This window comes from Vicugna pacos, unplaced genomic scaffold (genome assembly GCF_048564905.1).
Source record: "Vicugna pacos unplaced genomic scaffold, VicPac4 scaffold_77, whole genome shotgun sequence".
Taxonomy (NCBI): Eukaryota; Metazoa; Chordata; class Mammalia; order Artiodactyla; family Camelidae; genus Vicugna; species Vicugna pacos.
In genome coordinates, this window is record NW_027328758.1 from 3,948,687 (window position 1) to 3,972,393 (window position 23,707).

Here is a 23,707-nt window from a genome sequence, read left to right on the forward strand (position 1 = left end):
TTAAGTTTTTGCTTTTTATAGCGATGGAGACGGCACAGAGGGCGATCTGGCTATTCCAATGCAGGGTGTGCACAGCCCACATTTTCAGACCGAACAACATGCTCACGGGGTGGTATAAGGGATAAAGGAAAATAGAAAAAGGAATAGAGGAACAGCCAAAATTAGAAACACACGAGAACAAAAATGACTTTGACAGCATTTACAAGAAATTACGTGAGTGTGATGAGGACAGGGACGCGGGGACGGTGAGACCCACCCTCACCTCCTGATCCAGGGAAGGCAGGGGCCTGAGGGGAGCGATGCTGCCGGGGGACCCCAACGTGGTCAGCGCCCCAAACCAAAACTTCACCTAGATGCGTGTAGACAGCTTTTGAGCTACAAAATGTGGTCGCATTTCAAGCTGGACAACTTTACTCACTCCCACCAAGAGGAACAGGGGAGAATTAGGTTCTGCTCCTGAACCAAAGCATTGTTTAAAAAATTAATGACTGTGTAATAGTAAAAGCAACAATGGAGTAAAAGTCACTGGAGGAGAAAGTGCTTGACCCGAGCTCACTGGCCACGTTATCTCACTGACGTTCAGATGCTGGCTGAGCCCTTATGGTACCAGAACAGACAGACCCACCAGGAGGGAGGTTTAATGTGCTGCTGTATTTTGATGCCGGCAGCCATGCCTGGTACACGAGGTTCTGGGTAAACAATGGTGACAGTGTCAACCACTATGGGCTAAGCACACATCCAGCTACTCCGCCAAATCCCAAGGGCAGACTTCAAAAGGCAAAAACAAGCTGGCATTCTCTGTTGGCTCTGCAGAATCAGAGCCAAGCAGTTGCTGAGCAAAAATGTCACCAGTGCCTCCTATGACAAAATAGGAGGCACTGGCGTGGGGCTGGGGCAGGGCTCCAGGCTTCCACTGATCACCCACCAGTCTGTCCAGGGGGTGAAGGAGGTCCCTGCTTTCATTGCACCGATGCACCTACCTTGAATGACGCCTTAGGACTCAACAGGAGGTGACAGGTGAGGTGAACGGAGCCAGCCTTGGTGTAGCACGGTTCTGGCAGCTATGCCCTCAGCAGTGCCCAGTTTCCTAAACCTGACACCTCATCTCCAAGGAGCAGAAGTGTAGTGTGGGCATGTAGATCACAGGGCCCTGTGAGGACAAGTACAGATCATGGCCACGACATGCCTCTCCCCTTCCTTAAGCCATAGAGGAATGTCCGGGGAGGAAGTGAAAATTATTCCAGAGCCTGCCAGGCACCACACGCAGGTGGGACACGGATCCCCTGTGTCTGTCATTCACAGGACTGGTGTGGATTTTCTTTTTATCAATTCTCTGGCATCTTCTCCTCCATCTTACCAACAACAAGAAAGTAGAATCTGACCTTAGAATCACAGAGAATCACAGAGCCCCTCCTGCACAGCGGGCCCGGCAGCACGTGCCATGTCCTCCGACCGTCACCTGTGGGACCGCCATGAGCGCTCTCCAGACTCAAGGCCCGAGGCCGTAGGCCGGGGGGACACAGCTCACCTCACTCTCCCCAGTAAAGGGGGACCACCTCTCGGCAAAGACGTCTCACCCTCTTCTGCCCGAGGGACAGCTTGAAAGATACACAGGGAAACATAGTAGAGGGTGAGGGGTTAGGCAGCCCAGAAGTGATCGTCTGCACTTCCAAGGCAGAGTGGGGTCTTTGACCTAATCACAGGGACAAAGTGAGGACGAATTTTTCCCTGCTGTGTCCCATACACCGTGACATGCCTTTCCCTGCGTAAGGAGCTAATTCGGAAGCCCCTGGCAGTGTTTCTGATGCCCTAACTTGGCATGGTGGCTGTCAGGCAGGGGAGAGGGCCTGAGCCGTGCTGGTGCTGGGCCTGGGAGGCAGGAGACATCGGCTCCACCCTGAGCTCAACCAGCACCTCGTTCTGCGTCTCGGGATTCAGAGTCTCATTTATAAGCAAAGGGATGAAACTGTCCCAGGACAGGCTGTCCAACAGGAATGAAATGAGAGTCATGTAAATAATGTTTCTCAGTTGCCACGTTTAAAATGTAACAACAAAAAAAAAAACCAAGTAACTGATTTTAAGAACAGACCTTACTTATTCTACTGTATGTAAAATACTATCATTTTGACGTGTAATCAATATAGAAAGTAACAAGATAGTTTATATTCTTTTTACTAGACAAGTTTCAGCGTCTGATGTGCATTTGACCTACAGCACATCTCAGCTCAGACCGGCCTCCTCCCCAGCACTACTAACAACAGTAGCTGTGGCTACTCTATTGGACAGCAACTCCAGGGGTCCCCCCAAGTGTCCTGGCTGAAAGAGGGGAGTAAGTGTCCACACTAACCCTAAAAGGATCTCTCTGAAACAAAGGCGGATTTAGTTTTAAACGTCTGAAAACCGGCGGGCTACACCTCCTTCCCGCCTTGGCTACAAGAAAGCCCTCCTCCTTGATGATCCCATTCTGGATGTAGGGAAGCAATCTGTCACACAGCCAGGGTGGCCCGGCCTTCAGGTTGACTTGCCTGCTGTCTGTGTCCAGTCCCACGAAGTCCTCCTTCTCAAATAGGATGTAGAGGAGGGGGGTCTTCTCCCCAGAATTTTCGGGGTCCCCATCCAGCCACTTGGACTTGGGCAAGATGAAGAGTGACTCAGTGAAGTCGTCGATCCTCTTCTCCACCACCCTGCAGTCCTCGTAGATTGAAGGCCACGTCGGTGTGCGGCTGCTCGGCCACCTCCCCATACAGCACAAAGACAAAGAGCTGAGAGTCGTAGAGCGTGGTGCCATACAGCTCCTCTGTGCGTGGAGCTTCTAGAAGGTCTTGGCCAAGAGGCAGTCAGTAATGGTGACAAGGCCCATGACATTGCGGTGGGTCTGGAAGTCACTCCATCCATTCTCGGGCGCATAGAGATACCTATAGTAGATACAGAGTGCCCACTGGGAGCCGCACGGTCTGATCTGGCTCACCAAGGAGATTCCATTATAGATGCAAAAGAAATTCTCTAAGATGATCCCCACGGGTTGGACCACAATCGGGAGAGTCTGGTGGTCCTCAGCGCACTGCATGTAGTCAGGGGCGTTCATGTTGCAGGCGCTGCCGAGAAGGGAGGGTAAATCGATGTACATACTGTGCTGTGGGCTGCGGGCCTCACTGGGATGCGGCGACCTGGTGTGCACCAGCCAGAAGGCAAGGGAAGTCCAAGCAAATCGGGGATAAGTTTGTCCTCAGCGTCTGCACATGGCTACTGAAGCTCAGATCACATTACCCAGCTTTTGGTCTAGGCTTCCATCCCCTGCAGAAAAGGATCATTTCTTGTTTTCTGTTTCCAAGCACCTAGGCAGGCCCTGATGCAAAGTCGGTGCTCAAAACTGCTGAATAAATGAATGAATAAAGGAACTGCTTCCCCACCCCTCAGCAGGATATAATGCAAAGAACCATAGTAGGATCAAAATATCTGGATTTCAACGCCAATTTATTTGAACTCCTAAGGTGCAGAATAATGGGTAAGAAAACTTGCTTTGGGGAGGAGGGTACAGTTCAGTGGTAGAGCACGTGCTTAGCATGTTCAAGGACCTAGGCTCAATCCTCAGTACCTCATTTTAGAAAAATGAAACAAATAAATAAACTTAATTAACCCCCTCAAAAAATATTTTCTCCATTCAAAATTCAAAAAAAAACCACCTTGCAATTGACACAACATTGTAAACTTGACTATACTTCAATTAAAAAAAAAACTACTTGCCTTACAAGAATATATCTGGATTATGGAAGTTTGCAAATGTAAAATGCCTAGGGTACCATTTGCATAAGAAGAAGGAACTGTACAAATGTACTATCCCTCATTTATGAGCTATTTTTCCTTTGGGGAGATTATAACCTCTCAGAGATATTTTTCTCATATTAAAAAAAAAAAAAGAAAAAGAAAACATTACCTGATTCTCCATACTGCTGAAGAATCAGATAACCCTATGAAAGCATCTGACCCACAGAGTTTATTCAATAAATGTTTGTTGAATGAATGAATAAACAAGCAAAGTGAATGCTGCTCCCTGCCACAGACCATCATAATGGTACTGCTTGGAAATGCCAAGCCCACGTTCCACCCAAATCTTCACTAACCACGTGGGTGACCTGGGCAGACCTGTGTGCTTCTCTCAACACCAGTTTATTCACAAATAGAAATGAGGGCAATAACACAAACCTAAAAGGGTTAGTGAGTCACGAATGAATAGTACCCCAACTTTGCAAGATGGAACTATTAAAGAAAATTGGGCAAAGAGTCCATAGGCCCTCTCCATATTATCTCTTACAACTACATGGGAATCTACATTACATCTAAAAATAAAAAGTCTATTATTTTAAAGAGGCTATTGAGTTTAAATCAGCTCACCATCTCAAATAAGGAACACACAGTACAAATAAGAGAATGCGCAGCCCATGAGATGCACTCAGTAAATATTCCCACTGAACCCACTGGTCCCTCCAAATTCAGAGCATGAGGATGTGTCCTCGTGGCCAGAGGCCACTGCACCTGAAGCTAAAAAAGCTGATGGTCCCCACTTTCAAAAGCCCCTGCCACCAACCTAGGTCTAATTTTGTATTTGTAATTTTTTTTCTTTTTATAAAATAGAAATCCCCAATTGCATAGCCTTCAGGTCACCAAAACCTGACCACAGAGATCATGATGGCAACCCTCCTTGGTGAAACAATAAAATGAAAAGCCATTTCCACAAGACCTGTGTGTAAATCTACTAGGGAACTTCATCCTGGACTGAGAGGAAGAGGACTGGGGAGGAGGGGGCAATCTGAGGCACACAGACCCATGGGCCACCTGTCCCACGATGGACATTACACTCAACCCTCACCCTCCAGGAACTTCAAAATACACACAGACAGAGTGATGTGGACAATATATATGTATTTTTAAAGAAATTCCGACTCTCTAGCAGGTCTTGTATCTACCGAGACACAAATGGCTTATGTGTATAATGTTTCACAAAAGCCTTAAAACATTACCACCCCAACTTGACACATTAAGAAACTAGGGATAGAGGTTTATCACATTGTGCAAGATTAGAGAGATGCCACATCAGACACTGTATTTAAACCCAAGCCTTTGCTCCAGTGCTCACACAAGAAAGTGTGACATACTGCCCCTTTCCTGCCCTCTCCCTGCAATAAATCTCTGAAGAGTCTTTTCTGTGCCACGTGGAATCACAATCACATCAATTTACCACAAAGAGCTATGTGACTCCTTGGAGGACGTGTCAAAATCTAAAGGGTTGTGATGGGAGGAGAGATTTGAATTTTCTGTTTCTCAAAGGAAACATGGCTTTAAAAGAAACTGAAAAGCACTTATCTAGTCTAAGCCCTCATTGTGTAGAGAAGGAAATGGAGGCTCAGAAGAGATGAGGAAAGGGACTTATTAACAAATATTGCCTCAGTGCAGCACCAAGCCAGCCCTGGGCCCTTCTGGGGGAGTACCTGGAAGGCCCAGGAAAATGATTGTTAGAAAAAGGAAAGAGAAGAAGCATACAAGGCCCTGTCTCTACACCACCATACCATGAAGTTCCACCAAATTATCCAGTATTGGGTGCAGCCAAAATTTAGGTGGGCTAAAGAGGTTATAGAAACCTGGAAGTCTCAACCATAGTGGAAATTCCAACATTTACTGTTTTTTTCCAAGTTCAAGCATCAGTTCAGTGGGCGCTCCATACGAGGGACTACACGAGGCCTGGAGTTCTCCCAAATACAGATCTCTATTATCACGTGTGCAAACCACACACAGGCCCACCAGAAGAAAAACGCCCACACATAAGATGGAACTACGGAAACAGAAAAGAGCCAACCAGCATATATTGCTAGCAAAAACGGTGCTGCTAGAAATAGACTCATGGACATAGAAAGCAAACTGTTGTTAGCAGGCAGGAAAGGGAGGATTAACAGATACACATTAATAAATATAAAATAAATGACAAGGACCTACTATATAGCACAGGGTACTATTTTCAATTTCTTGTAATGAGTTGTACTAGAAACAATCTGAAAGACATTTATATACATATGCATAAGCTTATAACTGAATCTCTGCTGTACATCTGAAGCTAACATGGTAAATTTACAACACTTCAATAAAAAATAATTTTATATAATAAGTAAAAATAAAAGCAACGCCATAAAAAAAAAAGTAAAAGAACACGGTAATCCCCTTAGCTGTAGGTGGTGGAGAACTCTGCAAGCACCAAGTCCACTCGAATACTCCAGCACTGGCGGTCTCTCATTCTAACCATCAGAGAATCACTTGGCTTCTACGAGGTTACTTTTCTCTTCAGTGAAAGGCTACAGTTCCATCTAATGATGTATTGAATCTCATCATTCACAAACCCAAGAATTAATGAGGATTTCCCATAGGCCTGGCTCTGGACAGATGAAAAGATAGGGTCCCAGATATATTCATGTGTAGAAGAAGTTTATGCCATAAAGACATTAATTCTTCCTGCTTTGATAGACAGATTCATTGCAATTCTGATTAGAATTCCTCCCAGATATTTCATGGAATGTAACAAGTTAATTTATGGTCAGGAACAGCCAAGAAACTTCTTTAGAACCACCACTGGGAAGGGGTGGATAGGTCATGCATTTCAACTGGTCTTTCTGATGTGATGAAAACGTTCTGGAATAATAATGGTTGCACAAATGTGAATATGCTAAAAGCTGCTGAATTGTAACATTCAAGTGGGTGGACTTCATGGTGTGTGAACAATATCACAATAAAGCTGCTATATGAAAAAATCCTTCTTGCCAATTATTTTTCCCTCTATACTACTAGTCTGTCCCACAATTTAAGTAAAACAAACAAACAAAAAAAAACAAAACAAACCAGATTTTGCCAGGAGCTCTTTAGGAGTGCAATGTCCCTGGGTCTCCAACGCCTCAGGTTGTGCTGTTCCTGTTAACACACAGTAGCTGGGCTGGACTAGTTACGGACTATAAGTATCTTTTTAAGATCGACGGTCTCACGTTTCACCCTGGGAGAGTGAATGATGGAGGATGAGACAGCCTCATGCCTTCAGCTCATTTTTAACTGAACCAAGCCCTGCTTTCACCACTGTAATCCCTCTCAGTATAAAAACATGTGACATCAACAAGCACCGCCATCCTAACACCTGAAAGTGTTCAAGGTACTTACCTGGGGCAGAAATCCTGATCAAGGAGACAGAAGCTCCCTCAGCACTGCCGCTCCCTTTTCCCGACTCCACCAGGAGAAGCTGGGAGTTACAGCCGCGGGCTCTCAGCCTGGGGAGCAGCGCCCACGCCGCTAATCTGGACCTCAGGGATCGGGAAAGGGAGAGGAAGGCAGCCCCGGGGTCGCGGGGCAGGGAGAGCGGGGTGGGGGACGCGGGCTGCAGCCCCGCTCGGAGGCCAGCCCCAGCCCCAGCCCAAGCCGCCCGCCCCGTCCGGGTGTGCAGACCCCGCCCGCCCGGGACACAGCCCGCCCAGTGGTGGGGACGGGTCGGCGGCCTAGGAGAGGAAGACCGGGAGGGGAGGACTCGCCGGCGGGAGAGGGGAAGCGGATGCCAGCCGCGGACTGAGGGGAGCCCGGCTGGGTCAAGAGGCGGCAGGGGCACACCTGGCCCTGGGCAGCTGTGGCCGGTGCGCCGGGGCAGGTGGCGCGGGCAGAGGGGTCTGGCCCGAGCAATCCAGCTGAACACACGCTGACTGGCGCCCTGGGGGGCTGTGACACGCCGACCGCCCTCCCGCAGCCGCCTCACCCCTTTCCCGATATCCCCTCACCTTGCACTTCCACAGCCAGAGGCCCCGGCCCCAGGCAGTAGCCAAAGGCCTACAGGGCGACAGAGCTGAGAAGCCATTGGGGCCGATCCCCGGCTCGGAGCTGGAGCTTCCAACCCGCGGTCCAGCTGGCAGCAACTGCGCATGCGCAGGAGGGCCAGCGATCCGCTCTGGGTCCTGAGAGGGAAGGGGAACCGAGGGAGGGAGAATAGGGGAGGAGGAGGGGAGGCGGGGAAAAGTGGAGGGAGACACATGGACAGGAGGAGCAGAGGGAAGGCAGTTATCTGGAATTGGGAGGGGAGTAACAGAGATGGGGAGAAAGCGTTTTACCTCTTGTGGCACCCCGAAGGAGGCAGCAGTCCTGCCTATACACCCTTCTCTTACCCGTCATTGCCCACAGCTCATATTTTACGTCCCTGGCCCAGCCCTCCAGCTAAGGTCTCTGCAGAAACCCTACGGGTATCATACCCGTTGCCCCCACAAGGAGCTAGGTTTACTGTTGCTCAGGGAACCAAGCACCCGCAGGTGTTGTTTCTCAGAACTACCTTGGGAAGAGTACATATTCCCCTTTTACACGCTGGGAAACAGGCAGGCACGATCTCTGCCTTAGCTCCACTGTCCCAAATGTTGGGCTGGCAGGGAGCGGGAGGTAAAATGTCAGAGCCCCAGAAGGAGCAGACTGCCTGAGTGTTGGTGTAGAGTCCCCATCCCTCCTGGGTAAACCACACCCCAACCTCGGGGAATAATCAAGGGCTCACCGTAGGCCCCTGTGTGTGGGAGAGCTGCCCTCAGTCCCAGTGTCCAACTTGCTAGGTAGGTAGAAGTGTTATTGAGTCCAAATTCATTCTCCTCAGTGCAGGACAGGCCAGTAAGTTGGGAGACCAAGTGTTGGGGCATGGAATAGCAAGTTTCTGTAGACCTAGATGGCAAACTAATGTCCTGGAAAACCATCTCCCCAAGTCAGAATTCAGTCTGCTTTCCTATGTGCTTGGTTTTTGCAAACTTCTTGGTGTAGGAATTCCTTCTTGTTAGAATCCTTTGTTCTTGCAGCTATCTCCCTGGGTCAGATCCCTGTAAACCTCCAACAAAACAAACGTTATTTTCTATTCTGCAACGTGTTATCTTTATATGATTGGAAAAGTGTTAAATACCCTTAAAGGTCAGAGCCTTCAGAATAGGCTCTCCTGTATATTTTAGGCTCTAGGCAACATTGTTTTACAAGCAAGAAGAAGCCTAGGAGACAGAGCACAGGGTTAAAGTCAAAGGAACAGATCTAATATGGAGTCAGATTTCTTCTTTTCTATTACTGTGGCAGAAGCCACTTGAGGATTTAAATCCCTTAAAGTTAAAAATAAGTAAAACTTTAAAGGAATTTACATACATTGGTGGGAACTTGCATAGCATATCTGGAAAAGCACACAAAGGATTGTAAACATTGGCATCTCCAGGGAGGCATGTAAGAACAGAGGATGAGGGAAAACTTCTTTCACTTGAGTATTTTTTGCTCTGTTTGAATTTTTTTAACCATATGCATATATTTCTTTTTCAGTTAAAATAAATGTGTAATGGAGCAAAGGAGTAACTAGCTCAGCAAATACAGCAGCCATAGACTCACTGAGTCATCATTTTCGATTTAAGCCAGGAAGCATTGATTGTCTCTCTCCTATGTGCCCAGTGCTGTTTTAAAACTCTTTTATATATTTTTTAATAAAATAATAACATGCTATCCCTCACCCCTGCTCAGGGCTGGTGGGAAACCAACTGAGTTTTTATTGAGTTGTTTTCCAAGGAGTAGAGATGAGTTATAAACAGAACACAACTTCAGGGCAAAACAGGCGGACTGGTTTTCCAGCAGGCCAGATAGCGATGACGGGTTTTCAATAGAGGCGCACAGAGGCTGAGAGAGAAAGCCTCCAGGACCCTACAGAAAGCTGCCCACAGTGCCTTCTCCATGGCACTACTGAAATAGGAAAGAACAAATCTGACTCCATATTAGATCTGTTCCTTTGACTTTAAACATGTGCCCTGTTTCCTAGGCTTAGTCTTGCTGTTTCTGCACCTTTTGTGAAACAATGTTGCCTAGATCCTGAAATATACAGGAGACCCTATTCTCAAGGCTCTGACTTTGAAGGATATTATCACTTTTCCATTCGTATAAAGATAACAAGATACAGAATAGAAAATAACATTTGCTTGTTGGAGGTTTACACGGATCTGACCCAGGTGAAGAGCTGCAAGAACAAAGGATTCTAACAACAAAGAATTCATACACCAAGTTCGCAACAACCAAGCATTCCCGCTTCCCCTTTTTAATATAAGAAGAGCCTGAATTCTGACTTGGGATGATGGTTCTCCAGGACATTGGTCTACCATCTTCTCCGCTGGCTTTACAAATTAAAGCCGCTATTTCTTGCCCCAAATCCTTGTCTCCTGATGTGTTGGCCTATAATGCACGAGTAGAACAAGCGTGGACTCGGAAACACAAACATACATTGAAAGTACGCATTTGGTATATTAAATGACCTGCTTCCACTCGTATTCCTGAGGTTTTCTTCTCTTGACCACTCCTACTATATTTATGAAAAACCTGTCATGTGGACACATTTCCTTCTCTAGCCACTACCCTTCCATGTAAAAACTGATGCCAAGAAGGCAATGGAAGTTGCTAGAAGGTATTACCTGGCCAAAAAAGAGCAGAAGTGGGTTCTGGCTGATGTTCAGGAGCAGGCCGGGGCACCTGACAAGATGTCATAAGTACGGATAGACAGCTGGGCACCAAAGGAGAAGCTTCTAAACTTCCATGAGGGAATTGTTGGATAGGAAGGAACAGTCCCAGACAATAGCTCTGATCCCACCACGAGCTTCCTGGGCAAGGCTGGGCAAGTCATTTAAATTCTCTAGACCCTTGCTGTCCAACACGGGAGCCACCAGCCACATGCAGGATTATGATGTTATTCTGTAGCCAGACAGAATTATAAATAAACACTTTATTGCAAAGGGTCAGCAGGTATAATATTTAAAAACATTATTGGTTATCTTGCCCTAACAAGTTATTTTTGTATGTCTAGCTTTCTGTGGGTTGTAATGCCTGCAACTAATGTTTCCCTTACAGTGAGGTATTTTGAAATTATAAGTTACTGGACACAGTACACTCATATCACAGTTGAAAAAAAACTGATCTAAATAAGCAAGGTGATCTGACTTAGTAGTTATGAGCAGGGGCTCTGGGGCCAGCCTGCATAAGTATTAATTCTCACTCTCCCTCCAGGGAGTTCTGTGTGAATCTTGGACAAATTATTGTTGCTGTTGTTGTTGTTGTTGTCATTGTCATTGTTATTATTTGTGCCTCTTTTTCCTTACCTTTTAAATAGCGAGGAAAATGTAGACTCTATCCCCTACAGTGTTGGCAGGATTAAATGAGTAAACGTCTGTGCTGCCCACTTCCCTGGGTTTCAGCATTCTCCAGGCAATCAGTGCCAAACGCAGTGGCATTCTCCACTGTCTTCGTCAGTCTGGGATTCTGTAACAAATTACCGTGTGTCGGGTGGCTTAAACAACCAGCATATTCCTTATGGTTTGGAGGCTGAGGCTTTCAAGGTCAATGTATCTGGGAGAGGATTGCCAGCTCGAAGATGGCTGTCTTCCCACTATCTTCATGGCCCAGAGAGGAGAGAGAAGCAAGCACTTTGGGGCCCTGTATAAGAACACTAATACCATTCATGAGGGCAATACTCTCATGACCTCATTTTATCCTACTAATCACCTCCCAAAGGCCCCGCATCCTTATATCATCAACCTGGGAGATGAGGTTTCGACATATGGATTTTGAGGGGATGCATTCAGTCCACACATCGGCTAACTCTCCCAAACATGCAGTCATCAAACCTGTAGCTAATTTCAAAATAATGTTTATATCTCTCTGCCCATTTCCATTCCTACATCTACTAACACTGAAGCCCTGCTACATTTTATTTCTTATTTTCCTTGTAGAGGTTTAATTGATTCCTCTAACTCCAAGGATTCGCTCACTCCAGTCTGCTTGACAGCCCTGCCAGGTAGGACTTCCTTAAAACACCTTCCCACTTCACGTGGTTGTTTTTTAGGTGTAAATGTCAGAATTCTCTCCACACCCCATCCTAGACCTTTAATCCCTTACACTACCGCTCACTATGTTATTTTCCTATTACCACTGTAACAAATTCCATTAAGCTTAATAGCTTAAACCAGCACAGACTTATCAGCTTATGGCTGTGGATGTCAGAGATCCAACACAGTTCTCATTGGGATAAATTCAAGATACCAGCAGGGTTCCTTCCTTCTAGAGGGTCTAGAAGAGAATGTTTCCTTTTTTTTTTCCAGTTTACAGAGGTCACCCACCTTCCTTAGCTTGTGCCCCTCAACTTCCTCCATTTTCATGGTCAGCAGCCTTTCTGAACATTGCTCCATCGCTACACCTCCCTCTGATTTTAAACTCAGCTGGGAAATATCCTCCAATTTAAGGACCCCTGTGATTACATTCAGCCCACCTGGACAATCCAGACTACTCACCCTATTGTCTCATCTCAGGATCCCCTTGTCCCATCCCACTCAGGCAGTATGTATGTGGCTGTGACATTCACCTTGTGTAACATTTCCTCATGAGCAATTTATGGTTCAAGGCACTTATAAGTGACTTTTTGTTTTTCTTCCTTATCCTTTCTACATTCAGTTTGTCTGTTGAGATTATATGAATCCTTTTTATTTGTGCCCCTGCACTAATCTATAATAATGTATCATGGGTTTAAAGGCTAACTAATAGACAATTTAGGAGACAGAAATCCTCTAAGATTTTTAATCCTAAAATATCTGTCATCCCTTTTGCCATGTACAGTAACATGTCACAGGTGGCTACCCTGTGGCCGGGGAGGGACATGATTCTGCCATCACACTCCCCTCATTCTTACCAATGTGCTGATCAACTAACCAAGGATCTATGCTCTCCAACTCACTCACTTCCTCCTCCTTTGCATTGACTATCCTGTTCCCACCGCTTCCTTCATTCACCACATCAGGATTTCATGACCACATTCTCCCCTAAATGAAATGGGTATCTTGCATCTAATGCCTGACAGCTGTTCTTATTGTACATGCACACACTGACCTACACATAATCCCGTCCATCTCTTTATTTTCCTAGAATCTTCCAGAAGAATCAGTTCCATGATGATAATGATGATACTGACAATGATGACAGGGGCCTCTCAAGGATTCTGATAAAGAGGGAATCGATAAAGGGAGGGAATCATTGCAAAATTGCCCCAGAAACAGGCTTAAAGGTAAATAACTCTTATAGTTTTTAATGAAATTGACTAATATTTAACTATTTTTAAGACTTTATATCACTGAATTTAAAATTTTAACGGGAATTTTCATTCACCACTAACCAAGATTCAACTCTGGGACCAAAATCTAAGGATTTCTGTCTTCTAAAAAATTGTCCACTAGCCTTTTAAACACGTGATCCTTTTAAAAAGTTTAGTGCTGGGCTGAAAATAAGCAGGATTCATATAATCTCACGAGACACAGTGAATGTGGAAAGACTAAGAAATAAAAATAAAAAGCCATTCATAACGTCTTGAACTTTACGTTGCTCACAGGGGAAAATGTTTGCCAATGTGTGTGTCACATCAACATGACGACTGAGTGGGATGGGGAAGCTGATCTTCCTCATCAGTCATTTATGCTGATTTGTTAGATGCCAAAACAGTTTCCTCATTGAAATTGCTTCTAACAAGTATGGAAGAATTTAGGTTCTACCAAAAGCAGGCTGAACATTTTCCCCTGCTTTCAGGTCTCTGGACTGAATGTCCCCACAAGAAGGACATGATTATGTTTCATAGGGAAGTCTTCCTGAGAAGCAACAGGCTTTTCTAGGGCAGAACTGCAGGGCCCCCCATGGAGGGCTGGAGGAGGTCTAGAGGGGACACTGGAAAAATAGCAGGAGTGAATTCAGATACTGCTGCTCAGGTCGCCAAAGACAGCATTGCTATCTCTAAGGATATGACATTCTCCCAAATTTTCCATGAGTGAAGGAGCCTGTGAACACTAAGCAGGTTGTTAAGACACAGCAGCACATAATTTGCGTGACAACACAATTAGAGTATGATTTGATATTTGCAAAATAACTAGCCCATTGTTCTTTGAAACTGCAGCAGTAGCAATAGAAATAAAAAAGACTGAGCCGTCTTGGAGACAACAATCAATAAACAATTCTAAATCTGCAGAATTCCTTGACAATATTCAAGCAATGAGCTAGATGTGTGCTGCAGATACCTCTTACTGCAGGGCTCACTCCTGCAAAGCATAGAACTAGTTTCTCAGCACACAGAGGGAACCAAGTCAAGATTCCTAATCTTTTGAGATTTACTAAATGGCTGGAAAGATCAGACAAGTACATACAGGCAAATATGATTAAATGGAATCAAATAATATCAAATGTGATTTGAGCACAGACGAAAGAGAAATTCCTTTCACCTGGGATCTAGAGAGACTTCTTCAGAAAATGTGGCTCTGGAGACGGCCAAAGACATGGGTGGAATTTTGGCAGAACAGGATGTAAGGAATTTAAAAACTTATTCTATAATTCATATAAAAATTCAAAGGATCCCAAAAATCCAAAACAACTTTGAACAAGAAAAACAATGTTGGAAGACTTGCACTATCTGATTTTCAAACTTTTTTTTTATAAAGCTACAGTAATCAGAAATTAGGGTGTTGGTGTAAAACAGGAAAATAGAATAATGGAACACAATAGAATGTTCAGAACTAAACCAAGACTTATACAGACAATTGATTCTCAAAAAGGATGCTGTGGAGAAACGATCTTTTCAGCATGTAGTGCTGGAACAATTAGATAGTGATACGCAAAAAAAAAAAAATGAACTTTGATTCACACCTCACAAAATATACAAAATTTACCTCAAAATGGATCATAGATCTTAATAGGAAATCTAAAACTATAAAACAGCTAGGAGAACAAGCATAGGCTTAAGCTTTATGGCCTTGGGTTTGGCAAATTTTTCTTTGCTATGACACCAAAAGTATCATCTATTTTAAAAAGAAACTGATAGAGTGAACTTTATGAACATGAAGACTCTTCAATGCTCTTCTAAACACTGCTAAGCAAATGAAAAGACAAGCCATAGACAGAAGCTATTTGCAGATCATATATCTGATAATGGTCTCTCTTTGTATCTGATCCAGAATAAAGAGGTCTCAAAATTCAATAATAATTCAAACACCTGAATGAATGAGGCCAGAAAACACACTTCAGTAAAGATATCCAGATGGATAATAAGCATATGAAAAGATGCTGATTAAAGGTGTCATTAATGATTAGAGAAATACTTTTAAAAACCACAGTGAGATACTAGTTCACATACATACTAGAATGAATACAGTTAGAAAGACTGACCTTACAAGGTGCTGGCAAGGAAGTAGAGCAACCAGAACTGATACACACCACGAGGAATTTACAATAGTACAACCATTTTGGAAAAGTCTTTAACAGATTCTTTTAAAAAGGTAAACACCTATGTACCATATAATCCAGACATTCCTCATCTGGTGCTTTAGAAAGGAAAAGCATATGTCCATACAAAGACTTATAACCAAATATTCACTGCTATTTTATTTATAATAGCACAAGTTGTAAATAACCCATGCATCCATCAAGAAGTAAATGCAGAAAGAAATGATGGTCTATACAAACACTGCTCACAATAAACTCTTCAGTAAAAACTCAGCACTAAACAATACTCTACTATAAGACAAATAAGCTATTAATACAGCAACACAGATGATTCTCAAAATAATTACACTGAATGAAAGAAGTCAGACAACATAGAGTAGATACTGCATGAATCCATTCATATAAGGATCTTGAAAATGCAAACCAATATGTTGTGATAGAAAGCAGATCAATGGTTCCCAGGGGAAGAGACAGGGAGGGAGGGAGGGACAAAAAAAGTCAGGAGAGAAGCTTTGTAGGTGATGGGTATGTTCACTGTCTTGAGTGTGGTCATGGTTCCTTGGGGATATTCTTACGTCAAAACATATTAAGCTGTACACTTTAAACGTGTGAAAATTATTTTGCCAAGTATACCTCAAAGCTGTTTTAAGAAAAAAGGCACTTTAGTCCTGATCCACCTCAGCGCCTGATTGGAGTGACATGATCAGTCCCTCACACTGTCTGCCTAACGGGAAGGTAGAAAAGCTCTCACAGAAGATAACATGGATTTTTCATTTGCAATGTCTGCCATGTAATAAAGAATTTCTAGACATGCAACATGTCCAGACTATATGACAGATAACATGAGAATAAGGAGCATTAGACAAAGGATGCAAACCCCAGGTGATGTAGGCATCAGAGTTACCAATAAAGGCTATAAAATACTTTTAATATATTCAAGAAAATAAGGAAATGATGGGAGAATAGATAACAGGGTAGAGACTTTCACCAGAGAAATATACTGGAATGTATTTTTAGGAAAAATCAAACTGATACTCTAGAACTGAAGCTTTCAGCTCTGGAAACAGGTAAACAGAGCTAATTAGGATCCCTTTTAAGTAAAACTTTCAGTAATTCTGGGTAAAATATAACAACAAAGTAACACAGAGCTAACTATGGAAAGAGAAGTTCCCTGATGACAATACAAAGAGGACACTTAAAGCCCAGAGTGGTCATCTTGTGAGCTGATGCCACCGCACCCTGGAGGGAAGGGGTTTTCATCTGCACATAAATAAGGATACAATGTCCATGTAGGAAAAAGGGTCCATACCAGATGTAGAAGACTCTTCCTCTATATCTATATAGTCAGAGACAGAGATGTAAAGTGGCAGCAGAGGTCACAGTGACACAGGGCCCTGGGCCAAGGAGTGTGAGCACCTCTGCAAGCTGGGAAAGGTAGGATGATGAATCCCTCCCAAGAGCCTAGGTGTGGAACTTAGCCTTGGCCACTCCTTGGTTTTAGCCCACTGACATTGACTTTGCACTACTGCACCCTAGAACAGTGAGAAGATGAATGTGTATTGCTTTAAGCCACTGAGTCTGTGGTCCTTTGTTACAACAGCAATAGGAAAGGAACTCAGGAACCAATATGAACTTGAACCACAGGCTGCCTTCTGTGCTGGCAGGGAGTCCTTTGTCTCTGATCCTGGGGGAGTGTCCTGTCCTCTGGCAGCATCCACAAACTACCTCATGCTAACTTGGCAGTTTGCAGAGGGTTAAATCTTATCCCTGCACAGTTCTTGATATTTAGTTAATAAAAATGATGGTGTCATCATGGGTATTTTTCCATCTTTTAAATACCCTTCAGTCTTCTAATAAAGCTACTTCTAATTAAGAGACCGTGTAAATAGTTTTCAATCTTCATAATAAATAACTGTGGTTTTATCTGGTTACTTAAATTATGAATAATAATGTTCACATTTGTAAAAGTTATTAAAATCAACATTGTTTAATGAAAATATCATTTCTTTTCGCATGAACATGTATTAACTACAAGAAATGTTCCATGCTTTCTTCTACGATTTACTGTTAGAGCCTTAAAGAATAATATTTTCCTCAAAAGATATTACGGCAAAGGGATTTCTTTTGGTGGAACTGTTCCGGCATCAAATCTGGTGCATGTCTCAGGCCACTGGCAACATAGAGATGATAGAAATTAGGAGGCATTATAAACACAGAATCATTTTTAAAGGAATTAAAAAAACTGGATGTGTGTAAACAAAGAATCAGAGAATATTCTGGTGAAATAAATGTATTTTTCAGCTTAAGCAAGACATGGGGTGAATAAATCTGAAATGAAAAAACCACCCAGAGATTAGCAGCGAGTCATGCATGCAGTGTGAATGATCAAAACCAAGTTGTTTCCAAACCAGTGTGCAGGCTTGATGCCTTCATGAATCAAATCTGTGTGGCACCAGGCCACCTCGAATACATGTTGATGAGGTATTTATAAGCCCTTCACCATCCCAAATCAAAGCCCACGCACGAGCCACAAGACCATCACCTACACATTTGGAAAACACACAACATGGTGAATAGCACTTTTCTTGTTCAGTAGCCGGTGGCAGCGAACTGTCAGCAGACAGAGATACAGGGACACAGAGGCACCTCCCCTCACTCAGCTGATAAACTTCCGTGCATCCCTGGGGACAGGATTGTCATAAAATGCACCATGGATTGATCCTCCTCCTAGGAAAGGAACCGTAGTGCTGTCATTAGGTTTGAGCAGGGGTGGGTGGAGGATCTCAGAAGAGTTGTTTCAGCACACCAATAGAATTCTTGGCCACCGTGACCACGAAAGACAAGTCCCCTGCCATCCCGGTAGGCACTTGGGCTCCTGACAAAAGCTGGGCTCAGTAAAGGGTTGAGTAGAAGGCACAGACCTGAGGGATGCCCCAGCAATAGGCAGGAGGTAGGGCCTGGTTTATACTGCTCTGGGTGTATCCCAGACTCATCCGAATACGAAATCAGAAATTTGCAAAACAGCAGAGCTGGGGTGGATCATCTACTCCAGACTCCTCACCTTACAGTTAAAAGGGTGGCAACCCTGACAGGCAAAGCAACGTGCTAAAGGCAGAGCGTGGAAGTGGCAGTGCCAGATGAAACGCAGCGTGCAACCCCCGTTCAAGGCCGCTGACTCTGACGACGGGGCCAAGGTTTCCAATGAGGAGAATAAGACAGTGTAAATACTTTGTTCCCCCTAAAACCCCAAATGTTTTTTAAAGGCACAAAAACTCACCTTAACTAGATCTCTTCTGAGGGGGCTCTCTTCTGCTTCTTCGTCTTTCTGTCTCCATTTCCCTCTCTCAGACACAAACACATTCAGTTTTGTGAAAGGGGACTTCCTTCCATACAAAGACAGACTTCACATCTTCAGAAAGATACCTGAGAAAGCACGTTTCTCAATTCAAGTCTTTGTGTGAGTTCTGGGCAACTGGCTTATTTTCTAGAACAATCGGTAGTTACAAAATCAGGAAATCATCTTCCACAAAGGCAGAGTTCTGGTCCGTGTTGATAAAGTTGGGGATGTCACATTTCATGAGTCTGTTCGGCTCCTCCTCTGGCCACCTGCTGCATCTGATGGCTTCCTGGAGCCGAATAACACTGTAAAGGGCTATGGTAGGGATACCAGCTTTGGCCTTGTCCAAGTGGTCCACTTCATTGATGTAGCAGTGAAAGAGGGACCTAGATTCATCATTGCACTGCCAGAGAACACCTTGGGCAGCAGCGGTCTTCCAAAGTCTGACACAAAGCTGTTGAGTCTAAATCTCTTCTCGGGAGACTCTGCATTGCTACAAAGAAAACCAAAATAAAATATCGTTCACAGTGTAGCTCGGTGACCTGAAGAATCATAGTTTTTGCCATCTACTGAGAGTAAATCCCTGCACAGAGCATGCTGACATGCACTGGAATTGAAAGACATCACTTCTGAACACATAAAATTAAACTCAAGGCAAAAGTCTAAAGTGAGGGCCCATGGACCATCCTAAAAAGACATCGTTCCCTGAGAATCCTCAATATTGGTGCCTCGCACACCAGTGTTTCTCCGTGGGACACTCAGATCTCTTCATCAGGATTCGTTAAAGTGCTTCTTAAAATGCAGAATCCTGGGGTGCACACCCTCAGAGTCTCCAGAGGTAGCGACTGGTAGTCTGTATTTTCATAGCCACCAGGATAACTAAACATGCTCAGGTTTAGCACCGCAGTCTACATCGGGTCACCTGAGCATCGACAATTCTGTCTCACGGGATGGGGGGTGCCATGTGTGTCAGGGTGCTGTCCTACCCATGTGTCTCCCCTGATTCTCAGAACTGACAGTGCTGCCCCATTGGGCATGAAATACCACCGTTTCACAATGCATACGCAGGGCGCCCGACTGAAAAACAATCAGTGATAGGAGAGGGGACAAAACTCAGCTTCCTGTTACCTTGTTTCACTTACTGTGGGACGAGTGATCAATTCAAGGGTAATAAATCAGTGAATGAGTGAATAACATGACTCGCGTTAGTCCCACGAGTGCCTGGAAGAGCAAGCCTGGGCACATTGAGAACCATAACAGCCCATCTACTTAAATGTCATCCTCCACAGATCTATGTAAAGGTTACTTCCACCCAGGCAGTGACTCCAGAAGGGCAAGAATCATGTATGAACACACTCTCAAATCCAGAACAGAACCTGACAACAATTAGGCTCTGGAGTCTGTGTTTAGCGAGTGTGGAATCTCAGTGATTCCAGCTCTTACACCTTGCCTTCCCATCCCACCACACACGATATGGCCCTTATGTCCAGTTCTCCCGGGGCTGGGGCCACGGAACCCATTTATAGGACTGGAAGAATCTGATCATTTAAACCATCCCCCAGATTATCATCAAGAGTCACCTGCATTTCAGGGATCAGTAATCCCAGAAGCTTTGCAGTTCAGGCAGCTGAGGGATTTTTATATCAGCTCTGTCTTCTACTGTGACTGCCTGGGTGACATCAGACAAGGAATTCTGAAAAGCCTGAACTTTTCCTTTCAGGAATAATCTAATTAACAAATCTCGTTGACCACTCAACAAATGTGATGTGAAGATCAATGATTTTACACAGGAGTACAACATTCACTAGGTCGTGGATTTAGAATCAGAGGAAAATCATTTTAGAAAGATTGACAGAATGTAGCTTTAATGCGAATTTAAGTATTCTTACCTTTCAGTAAATCATCTTCCCCTACTTATCACTTCACCCAAGTTTAAAAGATGTCTGAGAACAGGGATGAGTGTGCCAGCAATCTGAGACCCAATAACCTAAAATGTCACCTAGGAAAAAGAGGGGAGTAACACATTTTTAAAAAGCATGGCGAGGATGGCGGGGCCATCCCCAACCCCAGACTAAGAAGCTCTGAGTAATAGCTTTCCTGCCTGCCTGGGGCATCAGCTGATGTGAAAATCCACCCAGAAACCTCACTGTCCAGCAGCTCTTCCATAACACAGGCTACACTTTCTCAGAATTAAGAATTGCGTCCAGTAACCACTTCGCTGAAGAATAAAGACAAAGGAGAACAAGAGAGTTCTGCCCCTCCCAAGGGAGAGCCCAGACCTCGGGCTGCATGCACTGCGCCCACCTCCCTGGAGAAGAATAAACTGGAGAAGGGCGTTCTGCGAAACTGGGGCAGCAAAGGTTGAGATGGGAACAAATTGACCAGCTGGCCAGGGACAGCCCCCTCCGTCGCTGCCTTGGCGGCTGCCTCAGCCCTCTCAGCCCATCCTGCCCACCTCTGGTGGCTAAGCTGTCAGGGAAATTGCTTTGCGATCTGGAGCAACAGAGGCTGCCCACAGGCCAATCTGCGGAAAAGATGGGCGCAAAACCCCCAGCTCCCGAGTGACAGGCTAAATACCCCCGCCAACACCCCGACGCCCCCGCACCCTACCGCAACCCCGGGGAAATATGACCCGAAGAAGTGTGACCTGGGAACGAGGGGCAGCAGAGGCCGCCCCCACGTCAGGCCTGCAGAGAGATTGGAGCTTATCCTCCAGCTCTCCAGGGGCAGCCCCTGTCCTCTCCACCTCCTGATCTCACCGCGCCTACCTTCCAGGAGCAATCAGACCAGGTGTGGGGTGTCAGGCGAATCTTGCGCCAGAGAGGACATCCCCAGGCCAGGTCAGGGGAGAGGAGAAGAAGTGGCCCCATTAGGCGGGGCAGCCGGCCGTCGCAACTGCCTATGCCCCTTGACCGCATCGGGCCCGTCTCCCAGGAGCAAGCTGACCTGGAGACGGGCATCCGGCTTCTTGGGCAGCAGAGGACGCCCCCAGGATTGTTCGCGGGGAAAAGGAGAGCAAATTGACAGGCTCCGCGCTGCAGGTCTTCTACCCCCGCCATCGCCACCCCCGCACCTTAAAGGCACCGCCCAGGGCGCCCCTCCCCCAGCAGGCTGAGTAGGACACGTGAGTCTGGTGACCTGGGGCAGGAGAGGCCACTCCCACACCAGGCCATCGGGGAGACGGGAGCCAATCCACCAGCTCCCCAAGGCAGCCCCTACCCCCGCAGCAGCCACCACTCTTGCCCATGACCTCACAGTGGCCTTCTCTAGGGAGCAGGCTGACCTGGAGATGGACGTCCGACGAACTTGGGACAACAGGGACCGCCCCCAGGGCAAACCATGGGGGGAAGTGGGAGCAAATGGACAAGTTCCATGGGAAAACCTGCCGCTGCTGCCACCACCCCCAAAGTACCAAGTCCAACTCCCGGGGTCAGGCCGACTAGGATACACGCGTCTCGTAACACAGGGCAACAGCGACCGCCCCCAGAACAAGACGCGGGGAAGATGGGAGCAAATGGTCCGCTCCCCCGCTGCAGGCCCCCGACCACCGCCACCCCTGCACCCTGACTACCCTGCCTCCCGCCCCCAGCAGGCAAAGTGGGACAGGGGTGTCCCGGGACCTGGAGCAGCAGAGGCCGCCTTCAGGCCACGCGGTGCAGACATGGAGCTAATCAACAATCTCCTCCGGGGCAGCCTCCCTATGCCTGCAGCCACCACCTTACCAGCCCCCTGACCGCACCGCACCCATCTCCCAGGAGCAAGCTCACCTGGAGTCGGACCTCAGGCAAATCTCCGGCGGCAGACGTCGCCCCCAAGCCAGGCCGTGGGGGAGAGAAGAAATGGAGCAACTCCCTGGAACACATCCCCTGCCCCTGCCGCCTCCGCCGCCGCCTCCCAGGAGCAAGCTCATCTGGAGACCCGCGTCCCACCTGTAGGGCAGCAGAAGCCGCCCCTGGCTCCGCCTCTGGGGAGAGCGGAGCGAATTGATCGGCTCCCCCGCGGCAGCCTCCCTCCCCCCGTGGGTCCCGCACCTTAACGTCCCCGCCCCCACTCCGCACTCAGCAAGCTGAGTGGGACAGGAGTGTCCGGCGACCTGGGGAAGAAGAGGCCGCTCCCAGGCCCAGCAGCCGGGACAAGGCAGCTATTCCACCCGTTCACCAGGGGTAGACCCGCTCCGCCCCTCTGCCGCTGCCACTGCCTTCTGACCTAACCGCCCCACCTACCAGGAGCAAGCTTACCTGGAGTGCAACATCTGGCGAATCTCCGGCGGCTAAGCCCCACCCCAGGCCAGGCTGCAGGGAAGAGAAGAAATCGATCGGCTTGCCCGGGCAGCCTCCCAACCGCCACCGCCGCCGCCGCAGCCCAAAAGCATTGCAATAGCCTACCGGGGTCAGGCTGACTGCAAGGATGTGCACTTGCCTTCTTATCCTGGCCAGGTCCCTGAGCACCTCCCTGCATCCCTACACTCCCTGCACCTCTGCACCCCTGCTACTCTCTGCAATTCTGCATCCCTCCACCCCCACATCCCCTGAAATGCCTGCGCCCTCCACAGCCCCTGCACCCCTGTCACCAGTTACACTTTTGCACTGCTTACACTCCTGCACCCCTGCATGTCCCACACACCACCTCTTGGGCCTTTGGCAGAGTCTCTGCTGTTAGACCAATGCACAGTGACTCACTCTTTGCCAGTATATGATGCATCAGTGGACGTCAGGGTTTGCCTGCAGGAAGGTACATGTTCCCGGTCACTAGCCTGGGTCACTAGGGTGATCTCTGTGAGGTCACCCAGGACGGGTTCAGAGATGCTGTTCTCTGGGAAGAGAGGAGTTGAAACCGGTCTTGAGGGCAGAGCTGTGCTCACCAGGCCGTCCACGCTTCATGTTTTACACAGGGCTTCGGAGAAGTGAAATGGATCCGGCCAAGTAATACCGGCCTGCTGTGAGCCCACCTCAGTCCTGGGCTCTGAGTCAGACCGACTGGCTCCCTCAATCAGGGCCCAGTTTGGGCACCTGAATGGTCCCTTTGAGGCATCCCAACAGTTCTCAGGATGAAGTCTGGCTGCTTCCA

At 46.6% G+C, this 23,707-nt stretch overlaps 1 protein-coding gene and 1 long non-coding RNA gene across 2 annotated transcripts in view; both read right to left on the reverse strand.

The window, feature by feature from the left end:
* Positions 1-23,707, reverse strand: part of LOC140694672 (uncharacterized) — a 117,577-nt gene that overhangs the window by 17,182 nt on the left and 76,688 nt on the right. The window contains exons 11-13 of the mRNA XM_072957815.1: positions 7,797-8,077; positions 7,192-7,331; positions 6,883-6,951 (exon numbers count right to left, since the gene is read on the reverse strand). Of these exons, the coding sequence (XP_072813916.1) occupies positions 6,883-6,951; positions 7,192-7,331; positions 7,797-8,077 (490 nt within the window). The remainder of the gene's footprint in view (positions 1-6,882; positions 6,952-7,191; positions 7,332-7,796; positions 8,078-23,707) is intronic.
* On the reverse strand, positions 18,855-23,397 carry LOC140694674 (uncharacterized). Its single transcript, XR_012070256.1, has 5 exons — positions 23,320-23,397; positions 22,879-22,932; positions 22,408-22,604; positions 20,530-20,639; positions 18,855-19,133 (listed from the first exon to the last, which is right to left on the reverse strand). It is a non-coding gene; the product is annotated as an uncharacterized lncRNA (long non-coding RNA).